Below are 22,213 nucleotides of genomic sequence, written 5' to 3'. Positions count from 1 at the left end.
GAGGCATTAAAACAAGATGGAATGGAATTGGAGATTTGTTTGGTCAACTGTATTTTGGAATATTTTATCGGTCATTATTACAGTTACCATTACTACAATAAAGTTACCAATAATGCATTCTGATGCACCTATAATGTTGAACATGAGCTAGTTGCTGAAGGGTGAAAATGCATATTGTATACTTACCAATGCATACTTGTATAAGTGCTACTATGCTTGGTGTGTGTAAACCCACTTATAATGCAATGAAACACTCAAATATAAATAATTAATGCTATGAAACTACAATGTTTTTAGCTCAAAATACTCGAACTTTAGGCAGTAGCCAAATAGTTGGTACTACTAATATCATTTGAACACATTGTACGTGTCATCTAACAGATTAAGACATGTCTATTCAACAATCATCATGACTGTAAAGTATTCAATCTCGAATTTACAAAACTGTCAAACCCATTTCACATGAAAACTATAAACCCATTTCACATGATCAATAGGTATAAATCCAAATTGGACCACATACCTATATCCTAATTTTTTGTTCTGCAATGATTCCTAGATTACGTAAACTTTTTTCAGAGAAATATTCAGGGAATTGAAAAGATATCATAGAGATAATAACTAAACCCTGTAAAGTTTAGTACAACAGAAACCCAAAATATTTAAATCAACAAAAATTGTGGAAATTCTACTCGTATTGTACCCCAATAAATCATATTAAATCAAAAGAAGGCCTATTTTGGCTATCTCTAAGTATTGAAACAGTTAACTGGTTCTGTTAGAACTGTACCTAAGTCCATATACAAAAAAACAATAAAGCTATGCCCCCCATCCATCTCGCCTAAAGCAAATTACTGCAAACCCGAAGCCTCCATCAACGTAAACGCCACTCGCCAATTAACATAGATCACGAGTTAATGGTTCCTCGGTCGGTCAAGTAGCAGCGGTCTTAATAATGCATATCAAAACCGGGATAGCCACAATAGCCCAAATCCGATTACACCAAATACCCTCCTTTCTTCTTCATAGCATTAGTAGAAATAAGCCTATTAGTACCACCATTGATGTACACTCTAGCATTGGCTACATTAAGTTCAATGTCATCCATTTGTTTACCTTGTGCATCAACCAAAGACTTTGCCAAATCAAGGAAAACTTGTTGCAACTTCGGTTAAACTCCTTTGAATCTCCTTAACCTGCTTCTTGTTACATGACCCCGGAAAACACCTTAACTTGTCCATTCACGGATACCAACTTATCAATCTCTTCATCGGTTGCTACTTTACCAAGCATTATAATACCTCCTCTTCGGACCTTTATGTTTTGTAACAATCCGGTTTCTCAATGCCCGAAAATCATTCATCATGTCTCTTAGTTTAATTCTTAGACCATTTGTGGCCGACATCCGTGTCCTATCAAACGGGACTACCTTCACTATAGTAATAATTTGTTTCTTCATTGTAAAATGTTTATGCCTTGGTTTGGAATTTGTTACTTAAGTAATCCCCTATATATTCTGTCTTACATTCAACGGATGGGAAGGAAAGCGAGACCATAATCCTCCCGCCCACTTGAGCTCATTCGCCATTTGAAACCTTCAAATAAGTCTAATTAATTTGATTAGGATGTTGGCGTTGAATATTATCAAAATCTTATGAGTGCAACATTCTCGACAATGAACGCCCCTTTGATTTATACTTTATATACTCGACAAAACAATTTAGGGACTTTGAAAAACACACATTTAATAATAAACGAGTGCGAGAAAGAGAACGCGAGATTTTTTAACTCCATAACTGCATCTATCATTAAGCAAAATAGATGAAGTCGCACAAAAGTGGCCAAAATGCCAGCTAATTTATTTCTTCCTCTAGTTGAACCTAGAATACATTGAACCCTTTCCTCATTTATCTAATGCAGAAACTTGCAGAAAACTTCACCCTTCTATTGAGTTACTTTGGCGCCACAATAAAATCTCCTGGCGATAATTTCGGCAACAATACTTCAAAGTTTTTAATGAACCATTTCCAGCTCACTTTGGATGGAGACCTCAAGTCAACCCAACAATTTTTGAAAAGGAGGCAGTTGATACATGAAAGATGAACGAAAGGTAGAATATGCTAACTATGGAAGTGAGATGAAGTCCATTGATACTTTGGAAAGAACTTTGAAACTATCAAACTTTATGCAATTTTCCATATCTTTATCATGGAGAACTCTGCTAATGGAACTACTACAGATCCCCATTGGGTAGATGGTTTTCCCCTCAATATCAACTTGTATGTCTCTCCTATGCTCAATCTTCGACCATAAAGATGAGACTTTAGTTCTTGATGAGATTGATGAGTTATTAGAGCTCATGAAGAAGACATGGTCAACACTACATTAGACTGGTCAAGAGATTCCAATCTTACTTTAATGATCTTCCCCTTGCGAAGGACAGTAACCATATTAGAATCCATTCAATCTTTTAACCCTCGAAGGACTTTGGCACTGTGTGTCGATTTCGTCTCTTCGTTTAATTCTTGAAGATCAAGAAGTAGAGTGGAAATCACTTCCATCTCAATATTTACAGCACTGACTTCTTCAAAGAATTGAGTAAGGTTCTACCAAAAGCGCAAGACTGGTTGCTGCAATAGAATAGAATGCTAAAAAAAAAACTACATATTCTTTAGACTGAATTAGATTGGGGGGAAATCAAAAAATAAAATTTTAGATTTGAGGTTTTCTTTTAAACTGGATAGAAAGAAAAAAGACCATGGGGGTTGAGTACGGTAATAGGTTTTCGGTAGAATGTGTATAAGGTTTATTTAATTGTTATTTTTGTTTTTTTTTTACTTTGAGGAGTCAATAAAAAATTAAGAATAGATTAGGGAGATTTAAACAAATCTGGGGAGGTATCACTAATTATTATTCCATCTATTTTTTTATGAGCCAATCATATTGTTCATGGTGCAAAATAGAGCGATATGGTGAGGAGAGAGAATGTGTACGAGCTTTTATATATACTAGCAAGATGCACGTGCTCTGCACGCAGTGTCAAATAATAGAGCAAAAAACATGATTGTTTGTAATTCACTAATTCTCTATTATTTGAAAACATGATTGTTTGTAAGAGCCAACATAGAGCATAAGACTATTATTAGAGAAAAGCATATCACGCCTAATAGAGCAAAAAACAATTGCCATTTTAATGCAAAATATTTGCTTTTGCCCAAAGATATAGCATGCTAAAAAATAAAATGATGGAGTCCTTCCTTTGTTATGTGATGAAGTCAAGGAACAATTGGTAATCAGTAACAGTGCTTGTGCTAATTCCATTAGATCAACCTCGAGTCCATTAAATAATATACTTTGTTTAATATCAGCGTGTATCATAATTCTTTTATTATGATTGGGAATGTCTTACTATTCAAGTAATTTCAATATCATCTTCACCATATTGGGCATTTTCACAAAACTTCAATCAAACTTTTTATTATTAAACCTAACAACAAAAAAAAAAGTCGATAGGTTTTATCAAAGTTTGGTACTTTCTTTTTATAGAGAGTGGTGCAATAAATTTGAATAAGTGATTAATATAATTTTCATATCTAATAACTCTACATAATTGCTAATATTTTTTAGAATAATTTAATATAACGACACCCGTTTGTAGGACGGGTTCGAAAACTAATTTATATGATGACCAATCCTTCTAAGAATATCACCAACATAATTATGAATCTAAAAGCAAACCTTTATGTACATTGCAGCCAAAACCATTAAATTTGGGCTTAAAAGAAGCCCAACATAACAAGGCCCTTCCGAGAGACCGGTTGTGGGAAGTTTGTGTACAACTTGATTGTCGAGAATCTGAGGATCCTACCAAGACATTGGACCAAAGTATAGAACCCAAATTGAAAAAATAAAAAATATGAACGAATCAGCGACAAATTGCAAGAAGTATGCGTTTTTATATAGTTATATCCATCCATTACAGTTTTAAGAACCAATTGGCTCAAGTAAAAAGCACGCATTAACCCAAGCACCTAAAACGACTCGAAGATTGATCGACATACATAACAAACTTACAAAAGGGACCCTTCAATATCTATCAATGGGAAGAAACTATCACAAGGTAACCACTTCCACGCATTACTTTAAACATAAAAGATATCTAGCATAAGTTGCAATGAAGAACAACCACCAAAAAAAGAAAAGACTAATGAGCGGTCGAGCGACAAAGCTAAAAGTTCTAGCACGATTATAGCTTACCTGTTCAAAGAACACATTAGTGCAACATTTCATCTAACTTCATGCAGAAGAGCTAAATTCTGCAATGAAGAAATACAAGCGGTCGAAAGGGTGTCATCATTTCAATATCACGGTGATAATATACATGAAAAAAAAAGCACGAAAAGAATTAGACAAATATAAGTCATTGCCAACTATTTTCTTCTCTCAAGAAGAACCGTGGAGAGTTTTCAACAAGAATCGCACCTTTATTGTCCACACTCCACAACCTTTAGTTGAATGAAATGGAATATGGTTCACACTTCCTTAAATGGTTCACGGTCGAGTTGAACCTAGTTAGAAATTAGGTATGAAATTGCTAATTTTATAGAAAGGCAAGGTGTGGGGCATCGATTGGAGGCAAGTGATATTGCAATTATAAGGTAAGATCATATTCAAAAGAAGAAACCAAATAGTGTTTCTATGTCATCGAGTTCCAGCATTTTTAGATTTCTCAGAGAATAGCACATGGAGTTTTCTTTTTTTATTCAAAAACAATTAAATAAATTTAGATTGGTTAAGTTTGGATGAAGTAATTAATTGATGTTTTAGGGAAACTTAAAAAAAAAACAATAAGAAACGGGAAAAAAACATCTAAAACAGGCTCGCTAAAGCTAAAAACGGAACTTAGCTTCTCATCGACTACATCGGCGTGAAATCCTCAACTTCAAATACAATGCGAGGCCGGGCGGGGTTGCCTTAGCTACTATGGTGTACATATGCCAGGAATCGCACCATCGCCGAGTCGATCGAGGCGGAATGAATTTCCCCTACTACCTTGGGGCGGGGCGGATCTTGACGCCGGATAATCATCCATGTTCAATTCACAATGATCCAATTGAGCATCCCCTACAAAAGAAGCACATTTTGGTATCTGGATCAATGCACGAGTGATGAGCATTATTTCCTACCCCTCGGCACGGTACTAAACTATTATTTCCGCCGGGTTTCCACCGAAAGTGCACCCTCGAACCAAAGAAATGTGATAAAAGAAATTATAACACGAATTGACATTTTCACTAACCAAAGCCGCCGGTTCCAAAGATTAACATTAAGAGATTCCAAGCCACGAAAATGGAAGCTCACGAAAGGGAACAAAGTTTTGATATGTTATCCAAGATAATGACCGGGCCACCAAGGAGGGGGAAGGGGTGTAGAAGTGAAAAAGAAAGCGAGAACTTTACTGTCTTCCCACGCTTTTCGGCATCAAACGAAAGTTCCCGACTTCCGTCGTAGACAAAACATCCAAATTTTAGTGTCCGTTGGGAGACAAATTCGGAGGAAGTGTTAGTGGGGCCAAAGGTGCGCGACCTAATTGTTGGACAATCAACGGTTGAAAGTGATGCAAGTCCAGGTCCTCCCTCTAAGTCATTAGCATTTGAGGCATGAAAATGGGGAGTCTCAAGCATGATAAATGGAACCCTCTGCTGCCATAGAAACCGCATGTGAGGCAGCGGGAAGCTTGTCTTTTAACTTTGACCCTATGCTGAAATTTCTCCACGGTATTCACTTCGATAATAAATATCATATGATTGAAAGTGGTAAAAGTTAGAAAGTACCTATACATGAAAGATTCAAAATTGAAAACATGGCTCATGTCCCTCCCGCTCTGGAATCATGGATGATATCTTCAAGACCAGAAAATTTTGAAAATTATATTACCAAAAATGCATTAATGTCAATACAAGAAAAGGAAAAACTGAAAAGAGAATAATCAGCATTTGATACAGAATGAGAATTATGACTCCATACCTCTTTTCCCCGATCTTGTGAAACCCGATTGAAAGTATCCATGAGATCCGAGATTGTTGACTCTGAATGTAAAGTATCTATTTATCCGAGATCTTTGGGGCGTAACGCCCAACGGGTGCGAAATATTTATGCAATGAGGCATACAGATCCCGGATGGAAAACTTGATCTTACCCAAACTCTTGATTCTCAAGAAGTCTTGGGCAAAAATCGAGTTAGAGGGCGATTACATGACAAATAGTCGCATCGTGTAAGAGAAACAGGATGTACTGGTCCTTGGCGGTTTGTGCTTGTTGTGACGGAGGTCTCCTTTCCAAGATTGGCAAGCTTCAATCAACATGCTGCAATAATGGGATAAACTAACATTTTTCCCATTATTTTAGGTAAGCTTTTGGGTTGATTTACATGATATTTCAATCATTTTTGCTATCAATTTTAAGGGAAGTTTCACTATTTGTAGAACATCTTTGGACATTTGGGGGTTTATATATATACCACGAGTCCTCACATCACGCGTTTAGGCTTGCACTTTTCACTATTATTAGTTTAGGGGCTGTATTATCTGCTCTATTAATTCTTGTTAGCACTAATTAATGATATTGTACAAAGTCATTCATAGCTGTTTTTTCTTTGCGAGTAGTAAATAGATCTTCTTAGCATGGTGATGATTATGACATGGTGAGCTTTGTGCCTTCGACTTGAGGAAGTAAAAGCGGTAGTCCGTCTCTCTACACGACTTTAGTATATGGATTTATCAATTAGGTTCCTCCGAAGATCGACGCCACCATCTTTATATAGTTTAGGACCTTCATTATTGGTTTTCTTGTGCGTGCATTCACCTTACAAAAAAAAATTAAACTCTTCAAGAGGTTAAACGCTTGAGCCGACCGCTTTCGCTTCAAAGCAAGGTCAAGTCGACATTGCCCACGAGGGGCGTCGACCCCACCTACATTGTTATTTTGTTACTATCTTTGATTTTAGGACATATTGAATCATTGATTCCAATGTCCATATTCCATATATTAGTAATGAACTGAAATTCTAATACAAATTTAAATTGCTTGATAATATTGATTTCATAATTGTAAGGAGATAATACCAATTACCAATCCCAAACAAAGATGTGCCATCATCCACAAATCTCCCTAACACGCTTTAGGCAACCTACACACCAATGACTTGTACTCGGGCGACCTACTCTCCTCCACACTAAGGACCTATAGTCAAGGGACCTAGAAGATGTATGTCCAAGATGTCCAAAAGGACACCAAAGAATAATAAATGAAACGATGAAAAGAAATAAAAGTAAATGTTCTAATCAATTAAATCAAAGATCATAGCAATTTATAGAGCCAACTTGGTATTCATATGTTGAAAGACCAAAAATCCAATGAAAAAATAGAAAAAATTTAGGCAAAGACCATACATTTGCAATGAGAAGTTGCAAATTGCACTTGATGAGACGCTCTACCTTGGAACAATCCATGCAATGAATATTCAAGTGTAGGCCGTAAAAAGGATAGATCAAAACATAAATTATATGATTATTTAGAATACAATTAAAGTTAATTAACCGAAAAGAAGACAATTAATATTTAAGAAAAAAAAAAATGTAGAACCAATGACATCTACACCGAGCCAAGTGAATGATAATCGAGAATCCGAAGGCACCACATAAAATGCCAATTTGAATCTTCAAAACAGTTATGGGCGAGAATAATACATAGTTTTCATATAAATCTTTTATAAAAGAAACCAATCATTCATTAACGGATGATGGAAATACCTATAATTTTGTCTGCGCAATTTCCAAAGGCGTTACATGCACAAAGGAAAAAGATGTACTTTGCGCATTAACAGAAAATTTTTTCCTCCTAGCTTCCTCCTCCTTTGTAAAAAACCAAATAAAGGCAAATAAAATTGACTTAGACCACAAATCCATCAAAGAAAAGAAATTTATTTTACGGTATACTACAACTATTACCAAGACCGCCAGATCAAGTGCAAAACACACTCTTGGAACTAAAGACTCTTAGAAATGGGGGTCACATCCATGCGAAAGACTTCCTTTTTTGAGAGACCCAAACCAACTGCATCTTTGAGAGCAACCATTAGTTAGTGAGAGAGAAGTTGAAGGACTTTTTCGTTTGTTTGATGAGAAAGAGTAGAGATGGGAGAGAAGGGAGAAGAGACTTTCAGATTAGGCTATTAGTCGATTAAATACAACTCTTATTAAATAACCCAATTATTACTAATAATTAATAAATGGCATTTATAGTAATGCGTACAATTGAGCATTGCGTGGATTTGGTTTTAGAATATATTCCCACATGAAAAGACTAATTGGCCCTATTTAAATGTGTTAAGCAATTATTTTATTTAAAGACAATATTGGTACTGAAAATTTATAAACACATCAAAAGACAAAGTAGTCCTCATTAATAAATAGGTAGGCATATGATTTTATTATTCATCAAGGGTATTATGCGTCAGAAAAAGTCCCGGATGAATTTAAGAGGCCACGATCATTATAGGCTATACTAGTAGTAGAGATACATAGATAGATAGATGAGGAGGAAGCACAGAGAGCTGAAACGGTTCCTGAGTTATCTGTCTTAAAAAGCCCACTATGATGTTTCAAAACCGAAAGAAAATAAAGATCTAATACAAAAGCCCATTCCGAAATAGAAATAAAAGCCTGCAATGGGCCTTTTGAAGGTGACTCATTTGCTCCAAGATGATTATTCAGAATCCGGATTGAGAAAGCCTAGTAAAAATGGTAATTTATTATAGAGCGAAATTAAAATTAATATATGACTAATTTTGTATCCCAAATTTAGTCTACAAAAGTTAGATAAAAGTAGGACCCATCAAAACAAAATGAAACAAGATTTCAAGAATCTTTTATCAGATTCCAATTTTCTTTTTCTTAATTAGGATAAAAAAGAAAAAGAAAAGAAATTAATAAGATGGTGTTTAGATTCTGTTTCTAACAAACTAAAATTGGATTCTTGGGGCTGTCTTATTTTGCCATGCTTCGTTTCCAAAAAAGTTTGATACATGTAGTAGTATTGGAGTTTGTTTCTTCTTGTTTGAGCTTGGGTTATAACAACAATGGGAGAAATGGTTGTAGTGAGTGAAAGAGAAGAGATTGAGAGAAAGAAACTTTGGGCTACTCTTCCACCTGGTTTTCGTTTCCATCCAACTGATGAAGAGCTTGTTTTATATTACTTGAAAAGAAAAATCTCTGATCAGACTTGTCTTAATCTTGCTATTATAGCTGAGATTGATCTTTATAAATGGGATCCAGAAGAATTGCCAGGTAAAGTTTCATTATTTCATGTTTGAATTTTTTAGAAATCTCTGTTTGATGTTGTAAAAATGTTGAATTTGTTTGGAATTTTGGTGGGAATGTAGGCCAGTCTGTGTTGGTGAATGGAGATAAGAAATGGTATTTTTTTAACCGGAGAGACCGAAAGTATCCGAAAGGATCAAGAGCTAGTAGGGCAACAGCTCATGGTTATTGGAAAATAACTGGTAGGGATCGAAATGTTACTTACAAGTCACAGATTGTTGGCTCCAAGAAGACTCTTGTGTTTTATAGAGGCCGTGCTCCGGCTAGTGACAGAACCGATTGGGTAATTCAAGAGTATACTTTGAACCAACAAGTGTTGGAGAATTCAGTAGCTGCAGATAAGGTTTGCATTTTTCTTTTAGTCGTGTTTTCTATATTTTCTAGATAATTTTTTTTAATTCTCTGATGTTTTGATTGCAGGATTCTTATGTTTTATGCAAACTTTACAAGAAAAACGGTTCTGGTCCCATGCATCCTGAATTCTTTGAATCAGTATTCAATGATGAGGAATGGGATGGTGATGAAGACTTAGTAGAAGATAATGCTATTAATCGAGAAAAACTTGTTAGTCAGCTTAACGGCTATGCTGCTTTGGACATCTCTTCAGTATACAACCGATGCCATTATCCAACTTGTGGTGCAGAGGAGATTTCAATGGACTTAGAAGAAAAACCTGTAATAAACCATCCCTGTGCTGATAGTTCATCTGGTGAACAACCTCTTGCTTGTGGTTTTTCGATTGAGTTACCCCAGGTATATCACCCACAAATTACTGCATGAATTTGCTTATTTCCATTAACACATTATTACTTTGATGGGGGGATGCATTATTACTATGTTTATTAAGTTGTTAGTGTTACAAATTGAGTTTCTTGGTGTGAATGTGTGACATTTCAGTGCTGAATAGCCACTTGTGGTATCCATCTGGGATTCCAGATTTATTTTTTTACTAATAGTTTTATATTTATTGAGAATCTGGCGTTCCAGATGTAATGACATGTGTGGATATGAATGTCTTGCATGGTATGAAATTCCACAGATTACAAAAGGTAAGACCTAGTAAGATGTGGGAAGTCGTAGTTAATGAGATGTGGCCTGTTCTTCTCCAGAAGAGTAGAAATCTACATATACTTCCTATAGTATCTATATAATTGAGTTCAGAGGGTATTCATGGACATGCATCAAACATCTGCAGTAACTTGTAAGAGTTAGTAATGTGACGTCTTTAAGCTGATCAGTGATTTAATATGAAAGTTGGGTGGTATGCACATCTCTTATCAATTCTTAACTTCCAGCCTATTTACAGGCAACCCTCCATTAAATGAGATTTGGTGTGTTTAGTAGAAGCCCATTTTTTCTTTCCATGATAGAGGATATGCATCGTAGACAATACAGAGCTTCTTTTGAGAAAGGCTTTCATGGAAATGTGTCAACTATCTGCAATTATAAGCTCAAATTCATAATTCGACATCATGATGCTGACTGTATAGCATCTTAATCGATGTTTACAACCCCTTAAAGTTGTCTAGGTCATATTAGCCTTTGAGTTCATGCTGAGCGTAGGTAATATACTAATATGCGTAATGGTTGAAAATTTTCTCTACTCTAGGAAACTATAAATAACAGAAATTAATTACACGTATTAAATGTTTGCAAGTATTATCCATATTTAGGTTTATTGATAAGATAGATCTTTCGACTGAAGAATTCTAGCAATTTAGATTACACCTCTAAATAATGCAAAAGAAGAATTTGAATGTAAGTTTGGATAAGGACTTTTTTGTGTGAGGCGACACAAAAGGAGGGATAGCCGAGAATTGTGACTGGGAGAAAAGGAAACTAAAATTTAAAGGACAATATGTACTTAAACACATACCTGGTATTTATAGCTACAAAGGTCTGGTAAGAATTTCCTACAAGTGGAACATGTGCAGATCGCATGAGGCTCATATGGAATATTTGCTAGAACAAACACCACCTATCTTTTATGCTTGTAGGGAAGATATTAATGTGCTTGATTGTGTTACAAAGGTCCGGTGAGAATCATCTAGAAGTGGAACATGTGCAATGCACATGAGGTTTATATGGAATATTTGCTGGAACAAACACCACCTATTATTGATGCTTGTAGGAAGGACATTAATTTGCTTGATTGTGTTTCATCAGACATCGAAGGTAGCTATATCGATCCGTTTTTTAATCCCCTAGAAGAACACGTCAATCGGTTGTTTCAAGTCTTTGATTAAGCAAAAAACAGATTTTGTTCATATACGTGTGCATGATACAAATCAAGAGTTCAAGTTTTCAGTTTGTTGAGGTTAGATAGGTACGGTAAAATTCAAGATATTTTGTCTTGCTTGACATATAGATCTTATTTGGGGAGAATTTCAAACTTGCTGTGGATAGTGCCTTGAGACAATGATTCAAAAGTTACAGTTGCATTTTATGTATTTTCACTTTGGGGTTTTGGTTTGGTAAAAGTGATTCAAAAAGCAGGAACGATATATTGGTGATCTTGTTGGCATCTTTTTGCAACACTGCACATATGGGGGCATTCAAAGTTGTAATAGCATTCTGTGGGGGAACCAGATATCTTGGATTACTACTTTTCTGTCTTGAAATCCGCTCCACTGGTGTGGCAGGTTCCCATCAAATATTGATGGTGAAAATTATCTTTTGGGAGACCGTTTTGGGTTGCATTCTCACTGGTGATGTGCTCAGAGACGGGGACTATTGTGTCTCCAGTATGTTCAATGTGCGACACATTTAATGAGAACTTTGTCATCTTTTCCTACACTGCTCTTTCGCTTTAAAGGTGTGGGCAGAGTTGACACAACCAAGGGTAATAGCTTTCCCACTACTTGCACAAGCTGAGTCCTTACAAGATTTTCTATCACTATGGCCAAGGAGAAGATATGGATGCTTTGGTGACAAGATATGACGTTTATTACCGTATGCAACTATATGGGTGCTGTGGAAAACAAGAAACAACCATATTTTCAGGAGCAAAGGGCTATCAGTTCGGAGTACTGTGCTAGAGGTTAAAGGGATATTGTGGCATTGGATGTCCTCTACATATCAAAGGAGGAATTATAGGTTAAAAGACCTTGTTTTAGACTGGTCGAATGTCTTAGTGGGAGAGTGATGCTGGTGGTCTTTGTGGGGAGTTTGTTGTCTGTTTTTGCTTTTCCTTCTATGTAACCAAGTGAGGTCCTCACTCACTGTTTTATTTTTTAGTTTTTACTGTAATGTGCTATGCACTACCCTCTTAATAAAGATCACTTGTCAAACAAAAAAGATACAATTTGGTATAAAAAGTCGCACACACTAAAGACACAATAAGCAAGTACCTTTTTTATAGTAATGAGTTTACTTTTCTTGTGAAATGATTCTCTTACGATTTCTTGATGCTACCAAATTCGTAGACAATAAGCAAATGCAACGTCTTTAATGTTGTTTGTATCATTTTCTGTTGTATTTTGCAATTGTATATTGCAATAGTCATCATCAAAGTTGTGTACTGGAATGCAGTTGAGAAGGCAAATAAATGATCTGGAAGGACAGTCTTCATCGCTGGAGAATAGGGGAGATGAAATTGCTGAATTACAGAAGAAGATTGAAGCTTTGAGCAAAGAATTGGAAGAGAAGAACAGTGACTTGGAACATCTGGAAACTCTCAATGGAACTCTGATTGTCAAAGAAACTATGAGCAACCGCGAGCTACAGGAAGCTCGCAAAGAATTAATTAACGTACGGACTTCTTTATTTATTTATTTTCTTGTTTCGAACTGCTCTATGATTGTTCATATTCAATGATTTGTACTTTCCCTTTACTTGAGAAATGCTGATGCTACAAAACTGACCTATCCATAATACCTAGGGTTTACAAGACTACCAAGCAATCCTTACTCCTATTGGTATCAAGCAACTTGGGGAATTGAACCCCGAGCCGTTTCAAAGGGCTTGCTTTAATCTTTTATCAACTGAAGAACAGGAAGTGGCTCTTGATCTATGTTCGCTGTGGCAAAAACAAATTTGTGATCCAGAGTGGCATCCTTTTAAGAGGATTACCTTATTTGGAAAACTGCAAGTACGTGATATATATCTCTAACTCAGTGGCACTTCCCATTTGACTTTTCAGGCCTTTGTTTGGAAAGAGGACATTTCATTGGTTATCTTTCTCAGTTTCTGGATTTGATTCAATCTTATTACTGAATTATGCAGGAAACGATAGATTTAAATGATGAGAAGTTGGTAATGCTCAGAAAAGTGTGGGGTTGGGAAGTATATGATGCTGTGCTTACAGCACTGAAGGAGATTAACGAGCACAATCCAAGCGGGAGGTATGTGGCTCCTGAGCTGTGGAACTTTCGAGAACGTAGAAAGGCCACACTGAAGGAAGCTATTCATTTCATTTTGAAGTGTCTTGAGACTTGTTTAATTAAGATCAAATCATGACAAGGACGTAATCGGTCTTATCATTTCAGGAAGACAGAATTTTTGACCTATTGGAGTGATCCTTGAGTTAATTGAGTTATTATTTGATCAGAACTAAATTTTGTTGATAAGATTTTTGTCGATCTAATCTGGTTACTTTTCATAGGCCAATCTCTTTGAATTCTAATATCTTACTAAGCACTAAATAACGAAATGTTAGCTACCCATGAGTTCCAGATGTTTTGATAATTACTGTCAGTAACAATTCTGGTGTGTGTGTGTGTGTGGGGGGGTAGGGGTCCATGGCCCGCATGCATGGGTGCAGAAAGTCTACTCGTCAAGAAACATTATTCTTGTTGAAGTCGGTGATGCGCAAAAAAATAGTTGTGATTTACTGCACTTCTGTTACGCAAGCAGAAGTTCTATATATATGAAGAAGTGTGGTAGAAGAAAGTATAATTATAGTCGTCGGTGGTTTTGTATGGAGGAACTTCTTTATTAAATATGGAAACTCTTGCTTAGGAGGTAAATCTCATCCATGCCAGCTTTTTTTTTCCTCCTTTTTGTTGTACTTGATGTTCTTCTTTGAGAAACACTTGTTAAACGTAGTGAGAGATGTTGATTTTGCTTTATAGAAGAACACAGTTCAGCATAGTTTCATACACAGATTAGGGTCCCAACTCCTAGGTTTAGGATCATGAGAATTCACCACAAATTTCGAATCAACTGTCGGACAAAGAGATACTATTCCAACTCCCTCTCTCTCTATCTCTCAAAGTAAATATCCATTTGCTCCAACATGAGACATCTCATGAATCTTTAATTTAGGATCGTAACGTTGCTTTCTACTCTTACTCTGCAATCAGCTCAGAAAACACCTGATAACAGAAGTGTGATTGTACGATCGGCATATGACCCTTGTCTGAGTTTCTTGTTTTCATGGGGCTTATTTGCGTAAATTCCAATTTCTAAATGTAAAAGGTTGTCAGGTGTTACCTGACCTTAATCACCAATGTACTATACCACTTTTAGCTGAATTTTCACATACCTATTAGTACGTTCTGAATTTAAGGAACTGCTCAATGATAATCTAGAGCATGTTTCAGTTAGGAGTACATGCTTAAGCTGCTAGTCTAGTTCGAATGATTTGAGTGTTATAAAAGAGCTTTTCGGATTCTATGAACTACACTACATACTTGAAATATATGAGTTTAAATAAATTGAATGATGGTAGCGAACTCCAAACACTTCGGATAGCAGGACACTGAGAAGTTGATAAATTAGGAGTAGCAGAGTGAACTGAGATGTCAGATAGCATTTACGAAGAAAACAAACCCATTTGACTGTATGATTAAATCCACCACACACAGTAGGATAAGGTGATACTCTTCATATTGTAGCCATTTAACCCGAATTTGTGGATGCAATACTTACAGTTGCAGAATGGATCAAATCTCTGTGAGGTGGGTGTTTTTCTGTGGCAGACAAAATGAGAAGATAAAGTGTTAAAGGAATGAACTACCTCACTTACTCCTCATTCTTCCATGTAGATTCTTAGATGACAATAAAACAAAGTTGGCTCTCATTATCCAGTTGGAGAAGGACAGAACTAAGTGCCCCTAACTACTGTATTATTTGGATTCAGGGATGGTGTGTTTGGGACTCTGCTTGAAAGGTTCTCGATCATCAGCATATTATATCTGCAGTAGTAGATTCAGCCACACTTTTTTAATCTTATCTACCGAAAGTAGTAGTCGTTATAGAAGTAGTAGCAGATACTGAAGATATATAAGATTCTGTTCTATTTTCTTCTGTTCCTTCAAGTTGTTTCGTTTTGGAAGCTTACCGCCATCATCACTTCTTTTTATAAAAGAGAAAAAGACTGTGCAAGTTGGAGATTTGAAATTGGCCATTGTATTATTTTTGGCCACCTTCTGCAATTTGAGGATGATAAAAATTAAAATGGTAATTAGAATTCGTTGTTGTTTGACTTGTTTCGGATACACCGAAATTTCGAGTTGAGGCTGTAGGATGAAATGAAAGAGTTCATGACACAAGTGAGTGAAGTGACCAATGTAATTTGCATCCATTTTACTTGACTTTGTATTTTCTTAAATAACCTTGGACAGGATCTAACTCAGCAAGAACAGTTATACTTCTTTAGTTTGGTTCTTTTGTACATTATATATTACAAACTCCTCATTTCTTCTGCATAATCTTTGAGATCAATTTGGTTTCCATGCACTTAAGATTTTCCATCATCTATGACTATGATTTATTTCTGTCTAAGCTTCAGCTCCTACTCTAAAAACCTAAATTAGACGAGTACAAGGTGGGAGAACAAGAAAATCTAGACACAATATTTCCCTTCAATGCAGATCTTATTAGTACCGGATCAGCAGTATGCCAGTATGCACGTAGGTGGCATATTTAGTTATACATCAATACATGGCCCACATTGGCATTCACTATTCAATGTATTGAGCTACAAAATCTAAGAATTAATGTTAAGTTGACCATATTTTATACAGAAATCCAAGTCCCAACCACCTGAGCATCAGAGCCATGTCTGAACTTTTTTTTTGATAAGCTATGTCTGTGAATTGTGGGTTATTGTTGCAAAATGACTCTGACCAACCATTCAAAGTAATTGCTTGATAGCATGTACATCAATGATCAATAGATGATATTATTTTGCTACTTTGCCTGCAGTATGTAATAAACGTGAGCGATGATCCCTACTGGAAATGGTGGTGTGTCTTGTTGTCTCTACTACTCTGTTCTCCCTCGTGTAGTTTCTGTACTTCAGCTACCAATTACAAGTTTACAACCATCGATACAACATTAAGACCATCAACCATTCAACCAAAGAGGGAAAACCACATCCTACCGTGTTGTAATATTGGATTCACACATCTGCAAAACCTGAAAATCACATTTATAGTCTTATGATCTAATCTATGCCATTAACTCAATTGTCCTCGTAATCCCGGTATACAGCAAACTATCTAAGTATCCAACCAGTGTGTGAGGGACTAATATATGCAATCAATGTATATTATGCACATGTCCAGCACAACTCATCACATAACTATATTAAGACCTGCCAGGTTGCTCAGCCAGGTTTTGTAACGCTCAAAGAAAAAAAAGACAACTGTTAAAACAATTCTATAACAGCAACCATGCACTCATTTATCTTCCATTTAAACTCATTCAAGAGTCTCATTGACCAAATGTCATGGGCTATAAATGATAAGGGAACTACCAAACAAAAGGGAGGAGCTCCATGCTCACATTCTCTCCATCTCTGACTCAGTCATTCAAGATGAACTACGTCTGATTTGATTCCAGTTCATCAGAGAACTGAATACGTAAGCAACTCACAACATAGACCTGAGTTCAGTTAAATATCTTATACAAATCTAATTCTCTGAGATTGTAAGGTCGTGACTAAAAAATATATTTACACAGTAGATCCAACATTCGGTGTATATCTACCAATCCAGGATGCAGAATATGGCTACAACTCTACAAGCCTACAATTCTAACAAGTCTTGGAATTCAAGTAAGCGGTAACTTATAGCTCCTAAAATACTTTGGCGTGTATATATATATATATATATATATATATATATATATATATAGTTAATAGTTCCTTTCTTATGGTCATAACTTGTAGTACCAAATGCCTTATTAACGAAAAGTTGGCTGACAGATTAATTTATTACGCGATAAGCACAATTTCTTTTGTAATTGCTGAAAAATTGTTTTCCATAAAACTATGCAACCCCTCCGCTGCAATGGAATAAATGATTACAGAAAATCAAGTGCGCATTCTCTCGCCTTATGATCATGAAAAAATGGTCTATGCTTGTACTGCAAAGAGTGCGAATCCATCCTTAAGACTTGGAACACTCAACACTCGTACTAGTGTTTTTCTATAATAATGAATCTATCTATACTAACATAAGTTTCTCTATTTGGGTATTTTATCAACTAATGATCATAAAACAAATATATAGGAGTAGATTCTGGTTACAATATTTTTATACAATATTTTTACCAAATTTTTCAAGATGTTTTAAGAATCAATTTTTTGTTGAGAAAATATTCTCACTATGAATATGTCCTCCACAAAAAATCAATATTTTAAATTTCTCTAAGTGTGTTAAAAAAAAATTATAAATTGATATTTTTAGACTGTTGATAAAAATTCATAGATTGAGAGTAATTTTTTTTAATGATTAAGAGTTTTCAAATGAACTGAATTTTTATAGAAATAATCTCCATAATAGAGAAATTACATCTATTATGAATTAAGACTTAATTCATATTTTTAAAAAAATATTATATAAAATGTTGTATAAAAATATGGCTAAATCTACCCTGCGCAGGTCGTATGGTGTGCTGTGAAATCACAGCCACTCATACCAGGGGGTGCGTGTGTATAGGACGGCAGAAGTACTGATCCAAAGGCCCACATAACCTGCGCACAATACATCTCGCGCACTGAAGAACAGCTCTAAAAATATTGTAAAAAAAACAATCTCTATATCAATTTTGATTATATAACAGTTGATTGATTGCCACATTGATCGTACATTATTTGAACAGTTGACTACAACCTACAGGGGTAGCCGTAGTAGTTCTGGACGATTGATCTGACCCATGAGAGAACACGAGGGCCCATTCATGTTAAAGTTTTCGATCTAAAGGGAGCATCTGCCATATTCTCGTGACCCACCTATTCAATTTAACCATGTACGAAATTTATGTCAAGAATTCACATTCGGGCAAGTTTGAACAATTGAACGCGATCAGGAGGTATGTCAACTTTCCTTAAGTTAAAAATAAAACAACAAGAGAATCCAAAGAAGCAAGTTGTGCAACCTTGTGCTTTCTATGCAATATTCTTTTATCCAAGTAGATCATTTATTCATTTGGAAGTTGGAACCAGAACATATTCGATCCTCTTGTTTTAAATTTACCTATTTTTACTACCAATCAATCACCTGGCGACATTTGCTGTTACAATATAGATCCGAATATATTCTGTTCATTTTTGTTAGGTAATATGCATTTCATTAGCAATGCACATGAATGTACTTATCCATTATTCTTATCCAAGTTTGAACATTTACTCCTTTGGAACTAGAACACATGATGTCTGATTTTCACACCCAACAATAGAATGTATTAATTTAATTTGAGTAGATACAATTAAATAATCAGCACTTCCTCAACTATGTACGAAATGTAAACTAAATCAAATAGATAAAACACATCAACTCATTCATCAGATTCGACATTTGTGCACTAAAAATAGATGTAGAAAACAGTAGATTATATTAGAATACAATTACCCAACAAAAAGTGTCTTGAACATAAGACAATTAGAGACAGTAATCCCAGTCCATTCAGTGATATACTGAAACCATATTAGTACTTTATATTATAAGAAACTACTATATATCAAAAGCTGCGGGCTACATCCTTTTTGCAGCCGCTTCAGCACTCCCTACATTTTTCATTTTTCTCCAACCTAATAAACAACCCCACATTGTAAAAAGTTGTCACACTCACCCTCATCTCCTTTCTCAATAAAAAAAGTAAAAATGGCGCCAAAAAAAAAGGCTATATGGGCGGGAAATTTCATTAAGTAAAAAAACTAGACTCTGAAATTTTTGCCAACGAAAGTTTGACCGAATTGCCAGTGAGCTGGAGCGATATTCCATGAAGTGGATGTGCGACGATCACTGCCAGTAACACGGAAAGAAAGTGCCTGGCCCACCAAAATTGAATTAGATTGCCAATTTTGCCCCCAGTTACGACTCATGGTCATCCAACCTGTTTTCGTACCCTTCACCATCACACGGGTAATATCTCCTGCACCAGCCACGTTTGAGACTAGAATCAAGTTGAAGTAACGGAAGCCGTTGATCGTGAATCTGATCCCTCCTAATTTCCTACACGGCACCCTGTGTGGACAAAAAAAGTAAAGTACAAATAACATGTTAGAAGGGCTGTTTTGAGTCTTGACATTTTAGAAGTTGTATATAGTAAAAGACTAGATTTTAACGGAAAACGGTGAAAACGAAAAAGTGGTCTTCAGTTGCATTGGATGCTGTGTAAAACGCGTGGAATATGTTTACATTGGTGACAGAGCTTGCTTTGGACCCATATATATACTGGGGCTTAGGGTTTCTGCCACAGAAAACATAGGCGTGAAAAACACACACTGTCCCCATTCTCTTTTTTCTCTGTGGTTGGCTCTGGTACAAAATCATGATTGTAGATCTTCTGGTCCTGGGAGACCAGAATTTCGTACTACATCTCCAATAATACACCCATACTTCATCAACATCAAAGGACCATAAATTTTAGGACAGGGTCCAGATTTTTACCGTCTAAAGGACCAGTGTTTGCGAAAACATAGACCCATTTGGTTTGCTAGGTTTCAACTTTTTTGTGCTTTAAATTTTCACCCAACTAAAATGGCTTAAAATCATGAATAGCAACCAGCTTTACATATCCAAACTCCCAAGGCCCAAAAACATCAGTAATCACTTTCAAATGACCGCACTACCCTTAAAATCCAAAAAACATCAGTAATCACTTTCAATTGACCGCACTACCCTTAAAATGCTATACTGTTAGTCTGTTACCACTATTTTTTTTGAGATCACGCCCTTATTTAGAGCTAAAATTGGTCATGTAAAGACATTTTGGTCATTAGACATGGTACTATCCGCCTCGTACTATCCTATCAAAGTTCTGGTAATAACTGCCAAAACTTGGAAAATAAGGGAAAACGCCGGAAAATTGACAAAGCTTGACTTAAAGCAACAAAGCAAACAAATATGACATCACACAAAGCGTTAAAAATGTAAAGAAAAGAGATAAATGCTCAAAAACGAATCTCTTACCTCCGAAAAGCAACGGGAACGATACCGGCACGATATTCAGCAATCTTAAGAAACATAGGCATTGCAAGATCGAAATGAGGACGAGGAGGGTTACACCAACCACCATTGTCACTAGGTTGGGCAAAGTTAGGTGGGCAGAAATTAGTAGCAGTAACGAGGATAGATGGACTACCAGCATGGCACCATCTTGGGTCATTAGCACATTTCAGTTCAAAACAAGCACCACAACTTAATCCATTGTTGAAAAGTGCTGTACTTAATGCTGCTGTGTTTACACCGTATCCTTGGCTGTAAAGGTTTCCATATCCACAAGCCCCACCTGAAAAAATGAGAAAACAGAGTTAGTTAGAAGTTGGGTTTTCAAGTAATGGCGCATGGTAGTGAAATGTGAATGAGAGAAAATACTACTTACCCATTGTTCCAGAAGCATCACTGCCACCATAGAAAGTAGCATGAGCACTTTCCCATGCACCACCGGAATAAACACCAGGGATTCTAGCTTCAACAAGAGTCAAAAATGAGATGAGGGAAATAATGCAAAATGCTCTTAACAGAGCCATTTTTCTCTCACTACAACTTAAAAAAAGGAGTACAGAGAGAGAAAAGAGATGAGGGGTGGAAATGAAGATGAAGGAAAGAGGTGAGGATGGTGGACTACTTAAAGGAGGATGTCAGGGCAGAGATACCTCAATGGCAGGGTACGTAATTATGACATCTCATTAATGGTAGTGTGGCCCTTGGCATTATTTTTTTTATAGAATTTCCAAAAAAAATCGTTTTCTTTCACTTAAAGATTTAGACGTTTTTACCCTTGCTGTTCTCTTGATATTCTCAGTGCCTAGTTGCCTACGCTTAAAATATCAACGATCAATCACTACAAAACTGAAAATATTGAACAAACCTATTATACGTTTATTTATACCACAATACTTTTCAATATATACTAATATACCCAGTGTTCATTATTCCAAATGGAATATCAGAATTCTATCCAATATTTTGGTTTTTCAAAAAATTGAAAAAAACAATATAGAGTTGAAATATTAATAATTTTGAAATTTGTTAAAATTTTAAATATAACATGGGTTGAAATATTATAAATTTCAGTTTTTAAATTTGTTAAAATTTTAAAAATTCTGAAATCCCGAACTATGAATCTCTACACTATATGATAGCCGGTCATTCGGACGCCTCTCAATTCTTGATTAGGCAAATTTAAATCTCTTTATTTACTTAATTTAGAAATACCTCCCTCACTAAATCTAGAATAAATCCTACTTTTATTAATATAATTTGAATAAAATCTTTTTGTTTATTAATAATTTAGAAACACCTCTCTAATGTCACTTAAATTAAATAATTATCCCATTTTTCACATTGAAATTAAAACAAGTCCTATTTTATTATTGATAATTTAAAAACCTTTTCTAATCTCACTCAAATAACATAATTATCTTCTATTTTGTTTAA

At 35.6% G+C, this 22,213-nt stretch overlaps 2 protein-coding genes, 1 long non-coding RNA gene and 1 pseudogene across 3 annotated transcripts; 2 read left to right on the top strand and 2 right to left on the bottom strand.

Annotated features, from left to right (window-relative positions):
• Window positions 1–997: 997 nt before the first annotated feature.
• Window positions 998–4,290, bottom strand: LOC147486915 (syntaxin-112 pseudogene; annotated as a pseudogene).
• Window positions 4,291–8,745: 4,455 nt separating this feature from the next.
• Window positions 8,746–13,980, top strand: LOC147486914 (uncharacterized). The gene is made up of 6 exons (XM_086573192.1): window positions 8,746–9,347; window positions 9,443–9,723; window positions 9,801–10,133; window positions 12,912–13,130; window positions 13,261–13,470; window positions 13,605–13,980. Exons 1-6 carry the CDS (start codon window positions 9,140–9,142, stop codon window positions 13,836–13,838), a joined length of 1,485 nt encoding a protein of 494 aa, XP_086429318.1. The 5' UTR covers window positions 8,746–9,139; the 3' UTR covers window positions 13,839–13,980.
• A 146-nt stretch (window positions 13,981–14,126) lies between these two features.
• Window positions 14,127–16,026, top strand: LOC147486913 (uncharacterized). Its single transcript, XR_015201805.1, has 2 exons — window positions 14,127–14,342; window positions 15,254–16,026. It is a non-coding gene; the product is annotated as an uncharacterized LOC147486913 (long non-coding RNA).
• Window positions 16,027–19,142: 3,116 nt separating this feature from the next.
• LOC147486912 (expansin-A6) lies at window positions 19,143–21,619 on the bottom strand. Its single transcript, XM_086573197.1, has 3 exons — window positions 21,156–21,619; window positions 20,744–21,062; window positions 19,143–19,795 (listed from the first exon to the last, which is right to left on the bottom strand). The coding sequence occupies exons 1-3, from the start codon at window positions 21,301–21,303 to the stop codon at window positions 19,486–19,488; spliced, it is 777 nt and encodes a 258-aa protein (XP_086429323.1). The 5' UTR covers window positions 21,304–21,619; the 3' UTR covers window positions 19,143–19,485.
• Between the last annotated feature and the right edge of the window lie 594 nt (window positions 21,620–22,213).

Source organism: Coptis chinensis, chromosome 7 (assembly GCF_015680905.1).
Source record: "Coptis chinensis isolate HL-2020 chromosome 7, ASM1568090v1, whole genome shotgun sequence".
Taxonomy (NCBI): domain Eukaryota; kingdom Viridiplantae; phylum Streptophyta; class Magnoliopsida; order Ranunculales; family Ranunculaceae; genus Coptis; species Coptis chinensis.
The sequence above is the reverse complement of the archived record's forward strand: the minus strand, read 5'-3'. Positions and strand labels throughout refer to the sequence as shown.

Coding starts and splice junctions, on each gene's coding strand:
- LOC147486912 (XM_086573197.1), bottom strand. CDS start 21,303: ATGGCTCTGTTAAGAGCATTTTGCATTATTTCCCTCATCTCATTTTTG. Junction 21,063..21,155: donor TGATGCTTCTGGAACAATGG/GTAAGTAGTATT, acceptor TCATTTTTTCAG/GTGGGGCTTGTGGATATGGA. Junction 19,796..20,743: donor GTTCCCGTTGCTTTTCGGAG/GTAAGAGATTCG, acceptor TTGTCCACACAG/GGTGCCGTGTAGGAAATTAG.
- LOC147486914 (XM_086573192.1), top strand. CDS start 9,140: ATGGGAGAAATGGTTGTAGTGAGTGAAAGAGAAGAGATTGAGAGAAAG. Junction 9,348..9,442: donor GGATCCAGAAGAATTGCCAG/GTAAAGTTTCAT, acceptor GTGGGAATGTAG/GCCAGTCTGTGTTGGTGAAT. Junction 13,471..13,604: donor CCTTATTTGGAAAACTGCAA/GTACGTGATATA, acceptor TGAATTATGCAG/GAAACGATAGATTTAAATGA.